The sequence below is a fragment of the Mesoplodon bidens genome, assembly GCF_964165515.1.
Source record: "Mesoplodon bidens genome assembly, chromosome: 4".
Lineage (NCBI taxonomy): Eukaryota > Metazoa > Chordata > Mammalia > Artiodactyla > Ziphiidae > Mesoplodon > Mesoplodon bidens.
Window position 1 is genome coordinate 57,885,303 of NC_138160.1, and position 21,064 is coordinate 57,906,366.

Sequence of the window (21,064 nt, forward strand, 5' to 3'; positions counted from 1 at the left end):
GCTTTCTGGCCATCCTCTCTTGTATACTCTCCTTTGGTGTCTGTCTCCCTCAGATTCTATTCCATTTCCTCCTGTCACCAGAGTTTCATTGTCCTTCCTTTTCCACCATCCCAAGCACGTGTATCCCAGCCGTGTGTCTGAGGGACACCCCTCTGCTACTCTCTCTGTCCGTCACCCACTGCCAGAGCATGTATCACCCACTCTGGCCATACATCCGCTTGATCACTTTCATCTCATTGTCTGAGGAGGGAGACGCTTGTAGAAGGTCATCCATAGGCCTCAGACCACTCTGGCTGGAGGTGGTTTCAGCCACATGAAGTTCCTAAAACCTTTCAGGTGCGGGGAGCCAGGGGTGTGGCCAAAAGCCCTGAAGAATTTCAGCCCTCCTCAGACAGGCTCCTTCATCCCCACGTCCCCTTGCTTTCATGGTCTCCATCCACTTTGCTTGTCTTTTTTTTTTTTTTGGCCACCCTCTCCAGAGGGAGAGTTGTTCTTCCATCTTTATTTGCTCACAGTTTCTGCACTTTTCTATGAGCAAGTGAATTAATGAATGAATACCCCAACAGACTGTAAGCCTGCCTCAGACAGGCATTCTGGTTGTTGGGCTAATTGTTAGCTGGGGTTTCTGGATGTCATTCATTTCATAGTAAGGCTCCTAGTTAAGCTCAGCGCCGTTCTCACCAGAAGAAAGGCTGATACGGAGAAACATCCTCAATTACCATGAGAAAGGAAATGTCAAGAGCGCTGTTGAGTTTTACTGGCATCCACCCCTTGTCTCAGATGAAAACCGCCCTTAACGCACACAGGCAGCCTGGCGCACAGGCAGCCTGGCGATCAACCCTGACAACTAGAGGGCTGTGAGAGCCCGTGGAGCCGCGGACCATCTTGTTTGGTGACACCAATTGTGTTTCCCAGGACAGTGGGGAATCCTGGAGCCCTGGGCGGCAGCGCCTCTGCTGTCCCAGAAGCAGGCGGGGTGGTTTTAATTCGGAAAAGCTATAGGTCTCCTCTTTTGTCTGTGTTTTTGTGCCTGCAGGACAAAAGATCCTTCATCACAGAAGTGACGTTTTAGAAACAGTGGTCCTGATCAACCCCTCAGATGAAGCAGTCAGCACTGAGGTAAGTATCTGGCTCCGCAGGGCCTCACACAGTGGATGGAGACCCAGCTGATGAGAGGGGCTGGGCAGGTGGCAAGAGAGGGACAAGAGAGAGACAGATTCTGGGTCCAGGGATGCTTCCGTACCCTTAGTCAGTGGCTGGTTCTCTGCATCAGTACCACCCGAGGCTGGCCCTTTCAGTAAGGACAGAGTGGAAGACGCTGGCCAGAACTGTAGTATTTTGTAGAGGTGAAGGGGGTGTGGAATGTGGGGTGTACCCGGAGGGTGTGCTGCTGGGATGGGGCCTGGCTGGGAGGTAGCAGGGGAAGTAGACTGCAAGCCTTCAGGCTGAGACCTCCATGACCCACATTTGGAGAATAATGGCTTCTCAGACGCAAGCCTCCTTCAGAGCATCCTGCCCACCCCCGTAACACTGTTGAAAGGCAGGGCAGCACAGCTGCCAGGAGCACGGCCTCTGCTGCCGGACTGCCTGGGTTCTGCCACTTATTAGCTGGTGGCCTTGGGCAAGTCACTGACCATCTCTTTGTCTCATTCCACCTCTATGAAATGGAGATCATAATAGCACTGACATTTAGTTTTGTGTCCAGAAGTGTCAAGTGCTTAGAACAGAGCATGGCATATGACAACCGAAACATATGTTGGCTTTTCTCAGTATTAATATTTTTATTACCACCATATGAAATTGTTGCCAGAGAGAGTGGGTATTTCAGAGCCTACTGTAAGATAGGAACTAGGCTGATGCCAAGAATCCCTGCTCACCCAGGCTAGAAGAACTGTTTCACCTCCATTTCCCACTGTCTTTACTGCAGTTTGGAACCTTTGAGATTGAGTTGCTTCTTGGATGTTAGTTAGAAAAGCCACAGGCCCGGGGGCCTGCAGTATCCACAGCATCCCTTCTCCCATGCTGAGCATCTCTGTGACTGTAGCTTGTTTTTAAAAATTGAGATACAATTCACACACCATAAAATCCATCCTTTTAAAGTATGGAGTTCATTGGGGGTTAGTCTATTCATGGTATTGTGCAACTATCATCAGTATCTAATTCCTGAATGTGTCCATCACCCCCCTAAACCCCAAGCCCATTAGCAGTCACCCCCATTCCCCCAACCACTGGCAACCATTAATCTACTTTTTGCCTCTATGGATTTTCCTATTCTGAGCACGTATTTCAGACAGTGGAATCATATGATATGTGGCCTTTTGTGTCTGGCTTATTTCACTTTATGTAGTATTTTCCAGAGTCATCTACATTGTAGCCCATATCAGTACCTCATTCCTTTTTATGACAGAATAGGGTTCCAATGTATGGGTATACCACTTTTATTTATTCATTCATCAGTTGGTGGACATGTGGTTGGCTACCACTTTGTGGCTATCATTATACAGCCTGTTTTGATCCCATTTCATCTGCTCCAGAGGAGCAGGGCCTCTCTGACAATCCCTGAAGGCACAAGGTGAGGCAAGTGATGGGCTAGCAATCTGTCTTTGGCCATCAGAATCAGGAAGTAGATGCAACTTGAAAAAAGCTGGACGTTGAATATATGTGCAGGCAGATTGCCTGGAACAGCTGTGAGAAATGAAGAAGGAAAAAATGAGGAATTTCTTTAAGGAAGCCAGGCTTGCCTGTGGAGCAGATGGGGCTGGAACAGTTACTCCGGCACACGTGCATTTCCCTGGACTCTGGGGTTCGTGGGGACAGTGGGTCACGTCCTGTTTACTTTGCATCCCTCCCTTAGTGCCTAGCATGATGCCTGGCAGTCACTTTGTGCTGAACTGAGTTGGGCTCAGAATGAATAACCTTGGTGCTTGGAGTGGTATTTCTGCTGAAGGACAGGCTGGCTCCCTGCCACTTAAAGAACAGAGAGTTCTTTCGTGCAAACCGTTTACAATTCTATTTAAAAAGATTCCCAATCAGGGCAGCCTTTTGTCTATGTTCAAGTTCAACGTTAGGCACCTTGCTGCTCCCATTGGAGACTGCGTTTGGAGCTGTGTGTTCGGTGTATGGCTTGGCAGGAAAGGGGTCCTGGGTGGGAGGGGCTGACTTGGGACCCTAGCTGGAAACCTGTGCTTCCTGAGGCAGCAGCTGGGAGGCCTGGACTGTACTTGGTGAGTCAGCCTGTGAGGTATTCCTGTGTCACCGACTGCACGCTGCTAGTAGGCACAGCTGTGCGACAAATGATTGCCAGCTGTGGAGACGGCTTTGAAAAAGACAAGGAAACTACGGGGAGAAAGTTAACTCCTACTACTGTCTTGGTGGTAGCCAGATTCAGAAAATGGCATTCATGGGCAGCTGGTGACCACAGTCACTGGCTCTGTCCAACACCCCAGGGGCAATGTGAATACCGGGGAACGCATAATTCTTGTTGGTAAGAAACTTCAAGAGCTCCAAGGGCCAGCCTGATCCTGAAGGTGGGATTCCAGTGCCCCCCATGGCTCACGCTCCCCGTGCTTTGTTTCAGGTGCGCTTAATGATCACGGACGCCGCCCGACACAAGCTGCTCGTGTTGACGGGGCAGTGCTTTGAAAATACCGGAGAGCTCATTCTCCAGTCCGGCTCTTTCTCCTTCCAGAACTTCATAGAGATTTTCACCGATCAAGAGGTAGGCTCCTGTCTGGGAGTATCCAGGCTTTACAGTTGCTCGGTTATTGTTGTAGCCTTAGGCTGATCTTTGAAAGCGCTCGTGGGAGATAGGAGGAGGTGGGGAGGGGGTGTTGCACTCCTTTGAAATAAGCAGAACCGCGTGGTGCAGTGTCCTGCAGTCCTGTGGCTCATCACCCAAGGAATTTAGAGCACTCATCTATAATTAATTGGAACCATTCTGAATGTACCCGAGATACAGATGGAGGGGGGTTGGAACAGTCAGCATTTTACAGATGGCAGAGATGATGGAGAAACTTGGAATGACAGAGTCCAAAAGAAAACCCAGGTTTCCTGTTTTCTGAAAGAATACTCCAAAGATCTCTTGGATTTTGGGTAGGATTTAACTGCCCTGATCTCTTCCTTCAGTGCATGTACTTACTTATCCTGGTAAAAATAATTTCTCATTACTCTTACTTTTAATGCCTGGCCCCAGTGTTTGAACTTGGGCTGCTTGAATAGCCCAAGAAAGGGGGGCATGTAGGAAAATGGGGTGTGTCTATGGGACATGTCCATGCCCCAAGAGAAGGATGGTTAAAGTAGCTGGACTGAAGCCTGATCATTAATATTTCTAACGAATATGTCTTATTCAAGGATGATACATGTGAAGTTTTGAAAATTATAGGATACTAGTGGTATTTGGTAAAATCAGATCGAACATTTGAATTTGGTTATCTCTGCTTGAGAATTTATCTGGTTGGGAAACTTCTCTTTGCAAAATAACGTGCCTCTGTCTCCTGGTTAGAGTGACAATTCAGGGCTGTCACCATAGCAGCTGGGGGCTGCCCGTAGCTGATGGCAGATTTCTACATGGAGAGGTTGAGGGATGTGCTGACAGGAGGAGTTGCCACATCTATTTAAAACCATCTTCCTGAGAACTTCCTGAGATGGCGGCGTCTTAGTCTCATGGATGTTGGGAAGGGCCATCTGTCTTTCTGCATTTAATCTTCCTTGGCCCCGAGAGTCACAGAGAGGCCTCTGTGTACTTTGCATCATTGGCAAGAGCCGTAAATAAACTGCCCAGCTTCATTAGGTTCACCTGGAGGCTTTTTGTAGAAAGACTGGTCGGATGACATCACTGTTTCTCCACTCACTGGGGAGGAATAAAAAGGAACATTTTTCTCCAGCTTTCAGAAGTTATGATGTCATCTGGGTCCCGAGGCAGATAGCCCAGGCTCCCCCCACAGTGAGAAAGGGCCCAGGGCTCCCTCACAACCTTGTTTGATTGCATTGAGATTCCCAAGCCAGAGCTCTAATTCTCACTCTCCCTGCTGCCCTGAGATGGGTGTGTGATCACTGTACTGTCAGAATCTTATGCAAGATTGTGTCCCCAGGTTCGTGTTCTGCCCAGGGCCAGCTGGGCATCTGTCTGGTAGCTCAGAGGTCACACCCACTATCAGCACCTTGGCCTGGGCAAGGGAGAGAGGGCTGCAGAGGCCTGGAAACAGCCCCGTGGCCCAGTACCACGGGTGGGCGGTTAACTGGCTTGCTCTAGGTTCAGTTCAGCCCTGAACCCTCAGCTCATTTACGTGAACACAGGTGCCTCTCCTACATTCCTGTGCAGTTCCATGGTTAGTTTCTAGTGGTTGGTTTCTACCCCCATGTCACTGGTTTGTCTTTTTTTTTTTTTTTTTTACAGTAAAATAGAACAGAGGACATATGTAAACAAAAGGGTTTGTCATTGCCAGAATTTTAAATCTGGAGGTATCACAATCCACCCATGTGGACCCCAAATAATACCTCTCTCTCTGTCTTTAAATAAGGCAGTGTCAATAAGGTAGTGTTGTGAAGACTGCTGCTTAAATCATTTTTACTAGCCCACAAAAGTAGAATTTTAGCACAAGGGACTGTGCATATATCAGAATTTACCACTAATTACAGAAGAAAAAGAAACAGCTTTAACTGGAGAATGGAAGCTCCGTGCAAGGGCTGAATTCTAATCACTGAGGCATGTTCGGAAGGGTACACATTTTCATTATACCAGGCAGGCGTTTTAAAGGCCAGAGGCTCTGTCATATTCTCCTCTGCCGGCCCCATAACCCACACCCCGATACTCTGGAGAAGTAATGCTCAACACACGTTAAAAGATCTCTAGAACTTTCCCTTACAGACTAGATCAGTGGTGTCAGGGGTGCTTGCTGGGGGAAGACAAGAAAAGGGGGAGACACAGGGTAGAATTCACTCACTTCTCCTTGTCCCAACCAGAGTACCTGGGCCTTTACCTTTTTTACATTCTGGACTTTGGAGAAAAGATGCCATAGCCAAAGTGGATTGGAAACCACTGGAGCAGGCCAATGGTTAGCAGGCTTTTAGAGCTGTGATTGCCTATTGTTGCCTTGGGAAAAGGTTTTGAGTACAGAATGACTCAGTAAGTAAGGGATCTTAAAGGCCGTTTGATGTCTACTCTTGTTCCTTTTATTTAGTCCTTGAAACATACTAGTCACTCCAGAGAATCCAGAAACACAATTTGGCAAAACCAAAAATGACACATTATTTTTTAACAAGAATAGCTAAAAATAGAATTTATCAGTGCATTTTGAGCTTCAGCTTTTGTGAGTCATTGGAGGTCAACGACAAAACCAGAGCCTACAGATAGAACAGTCATCTGGCTAACCCATCCCTCCCTGAAATCTGAGGATGGTGAAATCACCATCTCCTGGGGACATTTTTCATTCTCTCTGTTAGAAAGTTTTTCCTCATTTGTCTCATCGTATCTTCATGGAAGGAATGTGATCCCTTTTCCACCTGACAGTGTCTTAACACCCTTCACCAGTGCTGCCAATTTTTTTCCCCTCCAGATTCATTTTCAGTTCTACTCAGTGTTCTCCATGAAACAAGATATTAAAAGTTCCTTACATTCTCTGGTCACTGTCCACTGGCAGGAAACGGGGGTAGGGTGGGGATGGGGGAAACTCAGGAGCTCAGTCTTGGCCATGTTTCAGTGCCTTGGCGTTATCGGACAATTAGACATAGGAGTCCAGAGCTTGGGGAACTAAGAGTGGGCTAGAGACATTAATGTGGAAGCCATCAGCACATTAGAAAACAGATGAAGTAGTCTAGAGGGAGGAATGTGTTAGAAGAGAAGGGGGCCCAGGTCTAGCGTTTAGAGGTTAAGGCCAAGGAGGAGGAGTGAGCAATTTCAGTTTGTTTGTTTTTGGTCCAGTTTTTCTAAAATGCTACGACTCACACTGGACACCATACTCCAGGGGTCACTGACCAGGTTAGGAGTGTGAGGGTCAGTGACTTCTACAGTTTTCAATACGATTTTCTATTTAATAAGTCTAAAACTAACTTTTGACCATCACCATCCACAATTAAACGTCGGTGAAGAAGGGATGCAGGCTCTGAGGAGCTCTGTAATTAACACAGTTTGGGGGGGGGTTCCCTTTAAGGACAAGAAAACAAAATTATTAATACACAATTAAGTACAGGACTTTGGGAGGGGACCAGACCACTGAGGAGCCTTGAAATTTAAGCTTCTTTAGCTTTATGATAAATGCACTTGACTGTCAACTAAAATCTCCGAGTGAGTCTTTTCCATGGATATTGTCGATAAGCCCCATCTCCCAATCCTGCTTTCCCAGCTGGTTTATTGGACTTTACATTTATCCCTGTAGAATACCTCTGTTAGAGTTGACTTAGTTGTCATCATCCCAATGTCAAGAGCTTTCCTAAATGTCTTAATTCTGCCACCCCACAATGCCTAGGCCTCCTATTTCCATGCTGTCCACAGATCTGATAAGCATGCCTTCACCCTTTTCATTCACATCAATACCAACAGGACATACATGAGCCCATTGTAGACCTGGCTCCAGGGTCACACGGAGCAGAATTTACGTGGCGGCTACAGGGCACCCGAGTCTACTGTCACAGCGTGCAGAGACCCTGTTAAACATCTTGCTAAAACCCACAGGTACACTGTCTGCTGTATTTCCTCATTAGCCAAGCAAGTAATCTAACCACAAAAGGAAATGTAGTCAGTAGGCTATGGTTTAGAAATTGCAATCTTATTTCATTAATATTATTATCTAATGTAAAGTCATTTATTTCCTATATCTTCCTTCCTTTTCCAGTATGCCTGCATTTAATTAGAAAAGGTAATGAACCAAAAAGACTATCTTTGCCCCAAACAATGTTCCTTCTGGTCATGTCACCCTCCCGTCTCTGTAAGAACAAGGGGAGGGGAGCGGTCAGTGTGCTTGAGAAGTATTAGTGGGCTCTGGTCACTTCCCAAGTGTCTACTTCAGGAGGACAGCACGTATCGAACTGGCCAAGTTCAGTGAGGTTCAACAAACATCGACTGACCCTGACGATGTACTGGGGAGACAAAGGTAACAGAGATAGAGAAGACGTGTTTCCGCCTATTCAGGAGCTTTTAGTATAACGGGCTCTACTAGCTAGCATTTGTCATGGTGATGAACTGCAAACTCTTTTAGAGGAAGCCTCAGGTCCCGAGTCTACGACCTACTCACAGGTTCCCTTGTCACTGCTCACGTTGTTGGCTCCTCCTCGTTGCTGTTGCCTGTTCCTTGGTTGAGCGGGCACTTTGGAGACCTGGTCTTTGCCCTTGAGGCCCTGTCTCTCCAGTGTACGTGCTGGCACAGGTCTGGAAGCCGGTTCTGGGGGGACCAGTTTGGGGCTTTGTCTCTGCTCTGCTGCTCCAAGGCCGTAGCGCTTGTTCTTCCTCCTCCTTCTGGACCCTTTCCATCTGTCTCTTTCATGACGGGTTCTCTCCAGCCTGAGACTGTGTTCTTGTCTCATGCACAGTACGTTGTTGCTTCTCCAAAGGAACCGGATTTTCCCTCTGTGAAAAAAAACCTGTCTGGCAGTGCTGACTTTCTTTTCTGCTTTCCCTTGTACATCATAGTTTTCCATTCACCAGCCTCTTTGCTGTTTTTTCAAGGCCCTTGACTTCCTCAGAATTCTGCACAGCTTTGTTTCCTTTGGGGGGGTCATTTCCTTCGTTTCATAGAAACTCTCTGGGTAGAGGTGAAAAGATGGAAAGTAAGGAGGTATTCCTCAAGTCCTTTTACCTTCTCCTTGATCTTGATGATTACCTACTTCACATAAAAAGAGCTAGTGACTGAATACCCCCTGCACACAGCTGGATCATACCTTTACCTGCCACACCCCTCAGGGTAGAATTTCAAAAATTAAAATGAACTAAACTTAATTTTTACATTTCACTATTAAAGACTCAGCAGTTTGAGTTATCCTGGATTTCTCCTCAAAAATGTGTTATAACACATGAATAGTTTGCATGTGCTCTGTGTGAAAATTAGGATTGAGACAGTTGTAACTGTTCTATAGTGATGGTGATGTGGGTCTATGTTAATTACTGGACAAGAAGCCATAGTTGGTGCTGATGTTTGCTTTGGTCAGCAAATAATCTGAGCAAAGACTCCCCCAAGGATGGCTACTATTTGCTGTTTATCAGTTTTCTTAGCTTCCAAAATAGTTGATTCTTATCCCTTTTATAGAAGATCGTCAAGTCAGAGGAAAACAGCAAAGTCAAAGAAAGACTTGTTGTTTTGCTGTTTTGTGACCCTTCACATAAAATGTAGGACAAATAGGCTAACAAAACAAAAATGGCTATTTTACTGCAGTCTAACATTGGAAAATTCAGATTTTATAACCCTTCTAAACGTTCATACTAGTAGCCTCAGAATGCTGGTATCCAGGAGGTTGTATGAGACAGAGAAAACCACTCCAATACTAGAAGGGAAGAGTTTAGACCCACTGGCTCAGGGATGCCTGGACCAAATGAAATCTTTGCTTTGCCCGCATCATTTACCATTAAGGACACAGAGCTCTTTTCACTGGAAACTCTGAGCTGATTTATGAGCTTTGCTGTTAACTGAAGGAAGAAGACTGGAGTTTATGGCATGGTTCTCCCTCACTACCTACTAGGCATAGGGCCATAATATGGAGTGAGAAAGAAAACAGCATTTTCATCAAGTCACAGTCTCTGTTTTGGTCCCAGTTAACTCTTCTGCATTCCCATCCTGCAGTACTAAACAATGTGTTGAAAACTTTTCAGCCAGATTTGATTTTAGCCACTCATGCCCAGCTTGCCCTGAAAAGAACAGGAATTGTAATAGAGTAGAATATCTCACCTTGGATTCAAACAAGAGCAAATGGGGGACAAATTTTGGCTACCTGCTCACATAATTATCCAACTGCTCTGACCATCTTGGTTTCAGAGTGTCTGTATTTGCAGAGAACCTGCGGGATGAACTATTCATGCTTTACATAGTGTGAACTGATGCCAGAACCAGTAATTTTTTGTAGTAATGTGCAGTCTATAACTTCCGGTCTCCAAGATGAAAAAAAAAACCCCACCAAACTTTTTTCTTCTCTACCTACCAAATTCTAAAAATTGACACCATGTGCACTATATCAAAATTCATTTACTGTGTCAGCAGTCCTTTTGGCCCAGCCCAGTGGAATAAAAGAAAACATTTTATATCAGTGGTGAAATGACTCACCGAGCCATCCCCTGTGATAGTTTGTTGCTTTTTAAAGGGCACTTTTGCTTGGCAAGTACCCAGGGGTTGTATCCAGAGTATTTCTTAACCACACAGGCACTGATCATCCAGATGTCACTAGTCTTAGACGTGGAGCAGAGGTCTGAAGATCCGCTGCTGGGCACGAACGGATGGTGGCGAGGTCTGAGGGGGAGTCTGCGGGGGGCGGGGGGCGGAGTAGGGAGTCGAGGGAGAAGGGAATGGTAGGAGTGGTCAGGACAGAGGCTGTCCACTGACCAGTATGGAAATATTTACCAACCAACATCTCTGACATTTGCCCTGTGTGCATCCAGTGATCCCGTAATACCTAGTGACAGATGGAGAGGATGGATCAGTGATGACAGTCACTTAAATTTCTTCTTTCTTTGTTTCTTATGATTTTTTAAATCCCAGATTGGGGAGTTACTGAGTACCACCCATCCTGCCAACAAAGCCAGCTTAACCCTTTTCTGTCCCGAAGAAGGGGACTGGAAAAACTCCAATCTTGACAGACATAATCTCCAAGACTTCATCAATATTAAACTCAACTCCGCTTCTATATTGCCAGAAATGGAAGGACTTTCCGAGTTTACCGAGTATCTCTCAGAATCCGTGGAAGTCCCATCTCCCTTTGATATCCTAGAACCTCCCACATCAGGTGGATTTCTGAAGCTCTCCAAGCCCTGCTGTTACATTTTTCCAGGAGGGAGGGGCGATTCTGCATTGTTTGCAGTGAATGGATTCAATATGCTCATCAACGGAGGATCAGAAAGAAAATCCTGCTTCTGGAAGCTCATCCGACACTTGGACCGAGTGGACTCCATCCTGCTCACCCACATTGGGGATGACAATTTGCCTGGAATAAACAGCGTGCTCCAGCGGAAAATCGCAGAGCTCGAGGAAGAACAGTCCCAGGGCTCCACCACAAATAGTGACTGGATGAAAAACCTCATCTCCCCCGACTTAGGAGTTGTATTTCTCAATGTACCTGAAAATCTGAAAAACCCAGAGCCAAACATCAAGATGAAGAGAAGCATAGAAGAAGCTTGCTTCACTCTCCAGTACCTAAACAAATTGTCCATGAAGCCAGAACCTCTGTTCAGAAGTGTAGGCAACACCATTGATCCTGTCATTCTTTTCCAAAAAATGGGAGTTGGTAAACTAGAGATGTATGTGCTTAACCCAGTCAAGAGCAGCAAGGAAATGCAGTATTTTATGCAGCAGTGGACTGGCACCAACAAAGACAAGGCTGAACTAATCCTGCCTAACGGTCAAGAAATAGATATCCCAATTTCCTACTTAACTTCAGTCTCATCTTTGATTGTGTGGCATCCAGCAAACCCTGCAGAGAAAATCATCCGAGTCTTATTTCCTGGCAACAGCACCCAATACAATATCCTGGAAGGACTGGAAAAGCTCAAACATTTGGACTTCCTGAAACAGCCTCTGGCCACCCAGAAGGATCTAACTGGCCAGGTGGCCACCCCTGCCGTGAAACAAGTAAGACTGAAGCAGAGGGCCGATAGCCGGGAGAGCCTGAAGCCAGCTGCAAAGCCACTCCCCAGCAAACCTGGGCGAAAGGAGTCAAAAGAAGAAACCCCCGAAGTCACAAAAGCTAATCACGTGGAAAAGACACCCAAAGTTGAAAGCAAAGACAAGGTAATGGTGAAAAAAGACAAACCAGTAAAAACAGAAACCAAACCTCCAGTGACAGAAAAGGAGGTGCCCAGCAAAGAAGAGCTGCCTCCGGCCAAAGCCGAGGGGCCTGAAAAGCAAGGCACAGACGTCAAACCCAGAGTCACCAAGGAGAAGACTGTGAAAAAGGAAACAAAGGCAAAGCCCGAAGAAAAGAAAGAGGAGAAGGAAAAGGAAAAGCCAAAGAAAGAAGTGGCTAAAAAGGAGGACAAAACACCTGTCAAGAAGGAGGAAAAACCAAAAAAGGAAGAGGTGAAAAAGGAAGTCAAAAAAGAAATCAAGAAAGAAGAGAAAAAAGAAGTCAAAAAAGAGGTTAAGAAAGAAACCCCACTGAAGGAAGCCAAGAAGGAAGTTAAGAAGGAGGAAAAGAAGGAAATTAAAAAGGAGGAAAAGGAACCCAAAAAAGAAATTAAGAAACTTCCTAAAGACACAAAGAAATCACCTACTCCCGTATCTGAAGCAAAAAAAACGGCTGCATTAAAACCAAAAGTACCCAAGAAGGAAGACACTGTCAAGAAAGATTCTGTTGCTGCTGCACAGCTGAAGGAGAAGGGGAAAACTAAAGTCGTTAAGAAGGAAGGCAAGGCTGCAGAGGCTGTGGCCGTGGCCGCCGGCACCATGGCCACTGCAGCGGCTGTGGCGGCAGCGGCTGGAATAGAGACCACTGGCCCCGCCAAAGAACTCGAAGCCGAGAGGTCCCTTATGTCATCCCCCGAGGACCTGACCAAGGACTTTGAAGAGCTGAAGGCTGAAGAGGTCGACGTAGCAAAAGACATCCAGCCTCAGCTGGAGCTGATCGAAGATGAAGAGAAACTGAAGGAAAGCGAGCCCGTCGAAGCCTATGTCATCCAGAAAGAGACAGAAGTCACCAGAGGTCCCGCCGAGTCCCCCGATGAGGGAATCACCACCACTGAAGGGGAGGGTGAGTGCGAGCAAACCCCCGAGGAGCTGGAGCCCGTCGAGAAGCAGGGGGTGGAGGACACTGAAAAGTTTGAAGACGAAGGAGCGGGTTTTGAGGAGTCCTCCGAGACCGGAGACTATGAAGAGAAGGCGGAAACTGAGGAGGCCGAGGAGCCAGAAGAGGACGGAGAGGAGAGGGTGTGTGTGAGCACCTCCAAGCACAGCCTGGCGGCGGAGGAGGAGGAGAGCGCCAAGGCTGAGGCCGACGGGCACGTCAAGGAGAAGAGGGAGTCGGTGGCCAGTGGTGATGACCGAGCAGAAGAAGACAGGGACGAGGCTCTGGAGAAGGGAGAAGCTGAACAATCCGAGGAGGAGGGCGACGAGGAGGACAGAGCTGAGGATGCCAGAGAGGAAGACTACGAGCCCGAAAAGGCTGAAGCTGAAGATTACGTGATGGCCGTGGTTGACAAGGCTGCGGAGGCTAGCGGTGCCGAGGACCAGTATGGATTCCTTACCACAGCCACCAAGCTAGCAGGAGCCCAGTCTCCTGTCCAAGAACCTGCATCTTCAATTCACGATGAGACTTTACCCGGAGGCTCGGAGAGTGAGGCCACTGCCTCCGACGAGGAGAATCGGGAAGACCAGCCTGAAGAATTCACTGCCACCTCCGGCTACACCCAGTCTACCATTGAGATATCCAGCGAGCCCACCCCCATGGACGAGATGTCTACTCCTCGAGATGTGATGAGTGACGAGACCAACAATGAAGAGACTGAGTCCCCATCTCAAGAATTTGTAAACGTCACCAAATACGAGTCTTCACTGTATCCTCAGGAATACTCCAAACCTGCTGTGACATCACTCAACGGACTTTCTGAAGGGTCAAAAACAGATGCCACTGATGGGAAGGATTACAGTGCTTCAGCCTCCACCATCTCACCACCCTCGTCCATGGAGGAAGACAAATTCAGCAGATCTGCTCTACGTGATGCCTACTGCTCTGAAGAGAAAGACGTGAGAGCCAGTGCCACACTGGAGATCAAAGACACTGTCTCAGCAGTTTCAGATGAAAAACTTAGCCCACCTAAGAGCCCGTCCCTGAGTCCATCTCCATCATCACCCACAGAAAAGACCCCGCTGGGTGAACGTAGCGTGAACTTTTCTCTGACACCCAGTGAGATTAAAGTCTCAGCAGAGGCAGAAGTAGTCCCAGCATCTCTGGAGGTGACCCAGGAAGTAGTGGAAGAACACTGTGCCAGTCCTGAGGATAAGACCCTGGAAGTGGTGTCTCCATCTCAGTCTGTGACTGGCAGTGCTGGCCACACACCGTACTACCAATCTCCCACTGATGAGAAATCTAGTCACCTTCCCACAGAGGTCATTGAAAAACCAGCGGCAGTCCCAGTGAGCTTTGAATTCAGTGATGCCAAAGATGAGACTGAAAGGGCTTCCATAAGCCCCATGGATGAACCTGTGCCTGACTCGGAGTCTCCTATTGAAAAAGTTTTGTCTCCTTTACGGAGCCCTCCCCTAATTGGATCTGAGTCTGCATATGAAAGTTTTCCAAGTGCGGATGACAAGGCTCCTGATAGATGTACCGAAAGCCCCTTTGAAGGAAAGAATGGAGAAGAAGGCTTTCCAGACCAAATAAGTCCAGTTTCTGACGTGACTTCCACTGGTCTTTCCCCAGACAAACAGGAAGGGAAAAGCACAGACTTTATACCGATAAAGGAAGACTTTGGTCAAGAAAAGAAAACTGATGATGTTGAAGCCATGAGTTCTCAAGCAGGACTGGCTTTAGATGAAAGGAAGTTAGGAGGAGATGTTTCTCCTACACAAATAGATGTCAGTCAGTTTGGATCTTTTAAAGAAGACACTAAGATGTCCATTTCTGAAGGCACTGTCTCAGACAAGTCAGCTACCCCTGTGGATGAGGGTGTGGCAGAAGACACATACTCTCACATGGAGGGTGTGGCCTCAGTCTCCACAGCTTCTGTGGCTACGAGCTCATTTCCAGAGCCGACAACAGATGATGTGTCTCCCTCGCTGCATGCTGAGGTTGGTTCCCCACATTCCACTGAAGTAGACGACTCCCTTTCAGTGTCTGTCGTGCAAACACCTACCACTTTCCAGGAAACAGAAATGTCTCCGTCTAAAGAAGAATGCCCAAGACCAATGTCAATTTCTCCACCAGACTTCTCCCCTAAAACAGCCAAGTCTAGGACACCAGTTCAAGATCACAGATCTGAACAATCCTCGATGTCTATTGAATTTGGCCAGGAATCCCCTGAGCATTCCCTTGCTATGGACTTCAGTCGTCAGTCTCCAGATCAGCCTACAGTGGGTGCAAGTATGCTTCACATCACTGAAAATGGGCCAACTGAGGTGGACTACAGTCCTTCTGACATGCAGGACTCTAGTTTATCACACAAGATCCCACCAACGGAAGAGCCGTCCTACACCCAAGATAATGATCTTTCTGAGCTCATCTCAGTCTCTCAGGTGGAGGCCTCCCCGTCCACCTCCTCCGCACACACCCCTTCTCAGATCGCTTCTCCTCTCCAAGAAGATACTCTATCTGATGTTGTTCCTCCCGGAGATATATCCGTATATGCCTCGCTCACCACTGAAAAAGTGCAAAGTCTGGAAGGCGAGAAGCTCTCACCAAAATCTGATATCTCTCCACTCACCCCGAGAGAGTCCTCTCCTTTGTATTCCCCTAGTTTTTCAGACTCTACCTCTGCAGTCAAAGAGAGCACAGCAGCTTGCCACACTGCCTCTCCCCCACCAATGGGTGCAGCATCTGCAGAGCCATATGGCTTCCGTGCCTCCATGTTATTTGATACGATGCCACACCATCTAGCCTTGAAGAGAGATTTGACCACATCCAGCCTGGAGAAGGACAGTGGAGGGAAGACACCTGGAGACTTCAGCTATGCCTATCAGAAACCTGAGAAGACAACCAGGTCCCCAGATGAAGAAGGTTACGACTATGAGGCTTATGAGAAAACTACCCGGACCCCAGATGTGAGTGGCTATTACTATGAGAAAACAGAGGGCACCACCAAATCCCCATGTGACACAGGCTACTCCTATGAGACCATTGAGAAAACCACCAAGACTCCCGAAGATGGTGGCTATGCCTATGAAATTACTGAAAAGCCCACACGGAGTCCTGAAGAGTCTGGGTACGCATACGAGATAAGTGAGAAGACAATAAGGACCCCTGAAGTGAGTGCTTACAGCTACGAAAAGACTGAGCGGTCTCAAAGGCTCCTGGATGACATCAGCAATGGCTATGATGACTCTGAAGAGGGTGGCCACACACTTGGGGATTCCAGCTACTCTTATGAGACCACTGAGAAAACTGCCAGTTTCCCTGGGTCTGAAAGTTACTCCTATGAGACAACAACTACACGAACCCCTGTTACCTCCGCATACTGTTATGAGACCCCCGATAAAAGTGCTAGAACCCCCCAGGCGTCTACATATGCCTATGAGACTTCAGACCAGTGCTACACTGCTGAAAAGAAGTCCCCCTCCGAGGCTCGCCAGGATGTTGACTTATGCCTTGTGTCCTCCTGTGAATACAAGCATCCCAAGACGGAGCTTTCACCCTCCTTCATTAATCCCAATCCTCTCGAGTGGTTTGCCAGTGAAGAGCCAACGGAAGAATCGGAGAAGCCCCTCACCCAATCAGGGGGAGCCCCACCACCTCCTGGAGGAAAGCCCCAGGGCCGACAATGTGATGAAACCCCTCCCACCTCAGTCAGCGAGTCAGCCCCATCCCAGACCGACTCTGATGTCCCCCCGGAGACAGAAGAGTGCCCCTCCATCACAGCTGATGCGAATATCGACTCGGAAGATGAATCAGAAACCATCCCCACAGACAAAACCGTCACGTACAAACACATGGATCCACCTCCGGCCCCCATGCAGGACCGCAGCCCTTCTCCACGCCACCCTGATGTGTCCATGATGGACCCGGAGGCCTTGGCCATCGAGCAGAACCTGGGCAAAGCTCTGAAGAAGGACCTGAAGGAGAAGACCAAAACCAAGAAGCCAGGTACCAAGACCAAGTCGTCCTCACCTGTCAAGAAGGGTGATGGGAAGTCCAAGCCCTCTGCAGCGTCACCCAAGCCAGGGGCCTTGAAGGACTCCTCAGATAAGGTGTCCCGAGTGGCTTCTCCTAAGAAGAAGGAATCTGTGGAAAAAGCAACAAAAACCACCACCACTCCTGAGGTCAAAACCACACGTGGAGAAGAGAAAGACAAGGAGACCAAGAATGCCGCGAACGCCTCCACATCCAAATCGGTAAAGACGGCGACTGCAGGTAGGTGGAAGGTGTTGGCATCCTGGTACAGGACACGACAATTCTACTTTTCACTGCAGCCTCTGCGTTTCCATTTAACTTTGTACTGGGGAGGTGAGGGAACACAACTTGGTGCTCTCCTTTCCCTTCACTGTTTTCTTCTGCCAAAAGGTATAGATCCAGCCCAGTGTAGCCTGTAGGTCTGGGGGTGGTAGCTCAGCTTATGGCCCAGGGCAGCTCTGATTTCCCAGATGCGACCCCTGGGTTTGCTCCCTTTTGCAACACAGCAACCGCAGCCTTGTTCTGAATCTTCAGAACCAAGGACGTGTGTTTCATGCTCCTCGGGGAGATTCTGTTGGCATTGGCTTCGGCCACGCCGGCCCCAGAATCAAGCTGAGGTGACACAGGCCAGGAGCTCTCAAAGGCCTAGGGAGAACCAGAGTTCCAAGCCAAGCCTGGAATAAGCAGCATAGGTCCAAGATTTAGGTTCCATTTTTAAAAAACAAAAACATTTAAAATAAAGTTATAACATTTTAAAAGTTAAAAGCTATACAGTTTTTAAATAGAAAAAAATTACCAGGCTGGAGTTGCATCCCCATTAAAGGCAATGCTTTGTTTGATCAACCAGCGAATTCAGTTGACCACTGGGTACCCAGTACAAATAGAGAGAAAAGCATCCAAGGCTCTACTTATCCCATTCTGACCACACGGCCTGACTAACAGAGACTCAGCATTCTATTTCAGATTGAAATTCCACTTGGCAAGAGCAGATATCCCTGACTTCAGATTCTTAGACTTATCAAGGTCTCAGCAATGACCTGGGTTTTTGATGGAACAGGTCTCTGATGGCCCAGCTTAATTTTGTTGCTTCAAACCAATTACAGGGATTTGAATTCATATATTTTATTTGCTTTACACAGTTATTCAGGGATTTTAGATCACAGTTTAAAAAGTAATATAAATTGACTCAAATGTGTAAAGCAAGCAATAATTTAAGCAACACTTCCTTGATTTATTATGGAAAATCTGAGAGATGAACCTTTGGGACTCTCAAATTCAGTACGTTTTAGGAAGTATTAGTTACAGGTACAAATTTTTACTTTTAAGCAACATGGAGCATCAATTTCAAGACTCAGGTCTTAGCAGGTTTCCTCTTTTTACTTGCACGTAGAAAACAAACTGAATTTGTTCATGCTTAGACTTAATGGAAAACCACCAGATAATTAACTCCTTGATCTAAAGGACTTGACAACTTGACCTGCACTTAGGAGAAAACATGAAATCCATCCAAACAGATAAAATCCAACTGAAATCTGCTACCAAACTTGCTGAACATACACTCTAGCCCGCACAATTGATTTATTTTTTAAACTTTTTTTTTTTTTGGTCACTTAAAGAATTTTGAGGCAAAGTGAGTTAATTTGAACTTACTTTGAAGATGCTTCCCCAGTAGATTTTTAAAAAGATAAAATTCCACTATTAATTAATTTTAAAACAAACCTGGTCGACTTCTGGCAGTTCCCTCGGTTTGGGCTGCTGTGAGCAATGTTCAAGGGTGTTGATGGGAGTGATTTAGTGTGCAAGGGGAAACCGCAGACATTTTTAAACATTAGAAGAAATGTAACTCACACACTTCTGTTACAAGTCAGAATTCTCGGGGAGACTTACACATGGATATGTTGAGGGCTTTTAGCTTAGGTTCATTATAAAGGCTGGCTAATCCATTCATAAAATGAGTCGGTTTATCCAAATACCAGTTTGGCTGATTCTCACCACTTCCCTACCCCCCTGAAAATAAAACTAGACCACTGATGGAATTCACTGCTGGTTTCGACTCTGGGATGACAGCCTCTATACATCCCATGGAGAAAGGCAAGAGGATTAAATATATAGGATCCAGCTAGTATTTTAAATGGCTTTACAGCAGTGGTCTCAAACCAGATACACATTAGCATCAGCTGGGGTGCTTTTAAAAAATGGTGGTACCCAGGCCCTACCCCAGCCCAATTAAGCCAGACTCTGGGGCATGGGGCCTGGTATTAAGCATGCTAAGTGATTCTAATCATGTGGCCAGGGAAAGAATCACTGCCTTAGAATGCTAGTTGTATTAATGTTTCAAAAAGTTTAAACCTTCTAATAATTAGAACAAATCAGAAAGCCAGCTCACCAAACAAGGTGCCCAGAAACTTTGGGGTTAGTCTGAATCTTTACTTTGCCCGGGCTTTCTGATTTAGACTGGGAATTTTGGCTGCCACATGCGCCTGACCTCAGTCTGGTATGTCCTGATTGGCTAGAGAAAGCCTAGTCTTTTTGACCCTTCCTCTTGCCAAAGTTTGGTATCCGATCTTGTCTAAGGAGAGACGTCTCACATTTTAGAATACTGTCCTAAGGAGAGAATACAGTGTTTCATCAGTTTATAAATGAGGTTGAGGTGCTGAGGGTCTTGGAAATCATATGATGTTTATTAAGATCTGACCACTGGCTAGGTCGAATGTGAGGGTATAATATTCAGCTGTGGGCAAAACTGCTTTCAAATGAGATCTTAACTGGATTACAAAGATTGCTTAACAGTGTTTTATGAAATGCAGATATTTTCTTTTGTCCTTTAAAAATCTGTTTCTTAGACCACTTTTCAAATTAAAATGCACATTAGTAGCTCTTTCAGGAGGAGTGTTACCTAGTTCCATCTTTGAGGAAGGCCTGAACTCTTCTTCCCAATGGGTTGTCCACAAAGGGAAACATTCCATTCTTCATTTCTCCTGTTGAGATGGTGAACAACCAGGTCATATTTTCTCAAACCGCCAGTGTTCAACGCCCTCTCTGAGAGAGGGGAATGCCCAGTACCCCCTCGCCATGTCCTAGAGGACCTTCTGGGGAAGGGGTAGGGAAGGTGTACTGGACAGATGGGTCTCTTCGCATTCCTGTGACCCCGGCTTCCTCTTTATTTTTGTTCATTTACTGAAGGGCCAGGAAACACCAAGACATCCAAGCCCTCGGCTGTGCCTCCAGGCCCCCCTGTGTACTTGGACCTGTGCTATATTCCCAACCACAGCAATAGTAAGAACGTCGATGTTGAATTTTTCAAGAGAGTGAGGTCGTCCTACTACGTGGTGAGTGGGAATGACCCCGCTGCTGAGGAGCCCAGCCGGGCTGTCCTGGACGCCTTGTTGGAAGGGAAGGCCCAGTGGGGCAGCAACATGCAGGTAAGAGCTCCAGGACAGTGTCCGCACTGCACATGGAGCTGTGTCCAGAGGCAGAGGGAAGGGATCATGTTTAATGAGGCACCATTATGACTGTGGATCCACATGAGGTACCCCGGGGGGTCTGCCACACATAAACTGTCCTGAGGATAAAGTGGACTTAACACACAGAAGGCGGTCTAAAAGTATTCTTGTTACCACCAGCCATCAGGGACTTGGAGGAAAGCCACTTTACCACCCTAAAGCATAATACATTTATCTGCAAAATGGGACCAAGATTACTTGCCCTTCACCCTAATATACCAAGAATATTAACCAATGTAACCAAGTGGTCATATTTCCATGTGATGCGGATAAGGACTTGTCTTTACTCCTTTGTGCTTCACAAGTAGACCAAAACTTGGAATATGGCCGTTTAGAAAATCGGCTGTCCAGTGAGATTCTGCAGCAGGGGCAGTGCTGAAAATGGTCCCCAGCAGGATACTCCCGGGTCCCAAGCATCATAACTAGGCACGAACCACTCTTAATACTATGTCAGCTATGGTTTTTGCTTATCTAAGTTTTCCTTATGGTTTTGTACAGTCATTCAGTAAACTGTGCTTGCATAACATTAAATAAAAATGCTGGTTATTTCATCATATGAAATCTAATGAGAAACACCCAGTGGCCTCTTACTGAATACAAGGTGGGATTTT

The 21,064-nt window shown here is 46.8% G+C and overlaps 2 protein-coding genes across 6 annotated transcripts in view; one reads left to right on the plus strand and one right to left on the minus strand.

Moving 5' to 3' along the window:
• MAP1B (microtubule associated protein 1B) overlaps window positions 1–21,064 on the plus strand; it is a 96,405-nt gene that overhangs the window by 70,424 nt on the left and 4,917 nt on the right. For all 5 annotated transcript variants that reach the window (XR_014015685.1, XR_014015686.1, XM_081231989.1 and 2 more), the window contains 4 exons: window positions 1,037–1,119; window positions 3,578–3,718; window positions 10,677–17,190; window positions 20,134–20,372. Coding sequence is in view for 3 of the 5 variants with exons in the window: in XM_081231989.1 (XP_081088115.1) it covers window positions 1,037–1,119; window positions 3,578–3,718; window positions 10,677–17,190; window positions 20,134–20,372 (6,977 nt within the window). In the remaining 2 variants the exon portion in view is untranslated. The remainder of the gene's footprint in view (window positions 1–1,036; window positions 1,120–3,577; window positions 3,719–10,676; window positions 17,191–20,133; window positions 20,373–21,064) is intronic.
• Window positions 19,641–21,064, minus strand: part of MRPS27 (mitochondrial ribosomal protein S27) — a 128,767-nt gene continuing 127,343 nt past the window's right edge. The window contains exon 11 of the mRNA XM_081231993.1: window positions 19,641–19,928. Within this exon, the coding sequence (XP_081088119.1) occupies window positions 19,920–19,928 (9 nt within the window). The 3' untranslated portion in view covers window positions 19,641–19,919. The remainder of the gene's footprint in view (window positions 19,929–21,064) is intronic.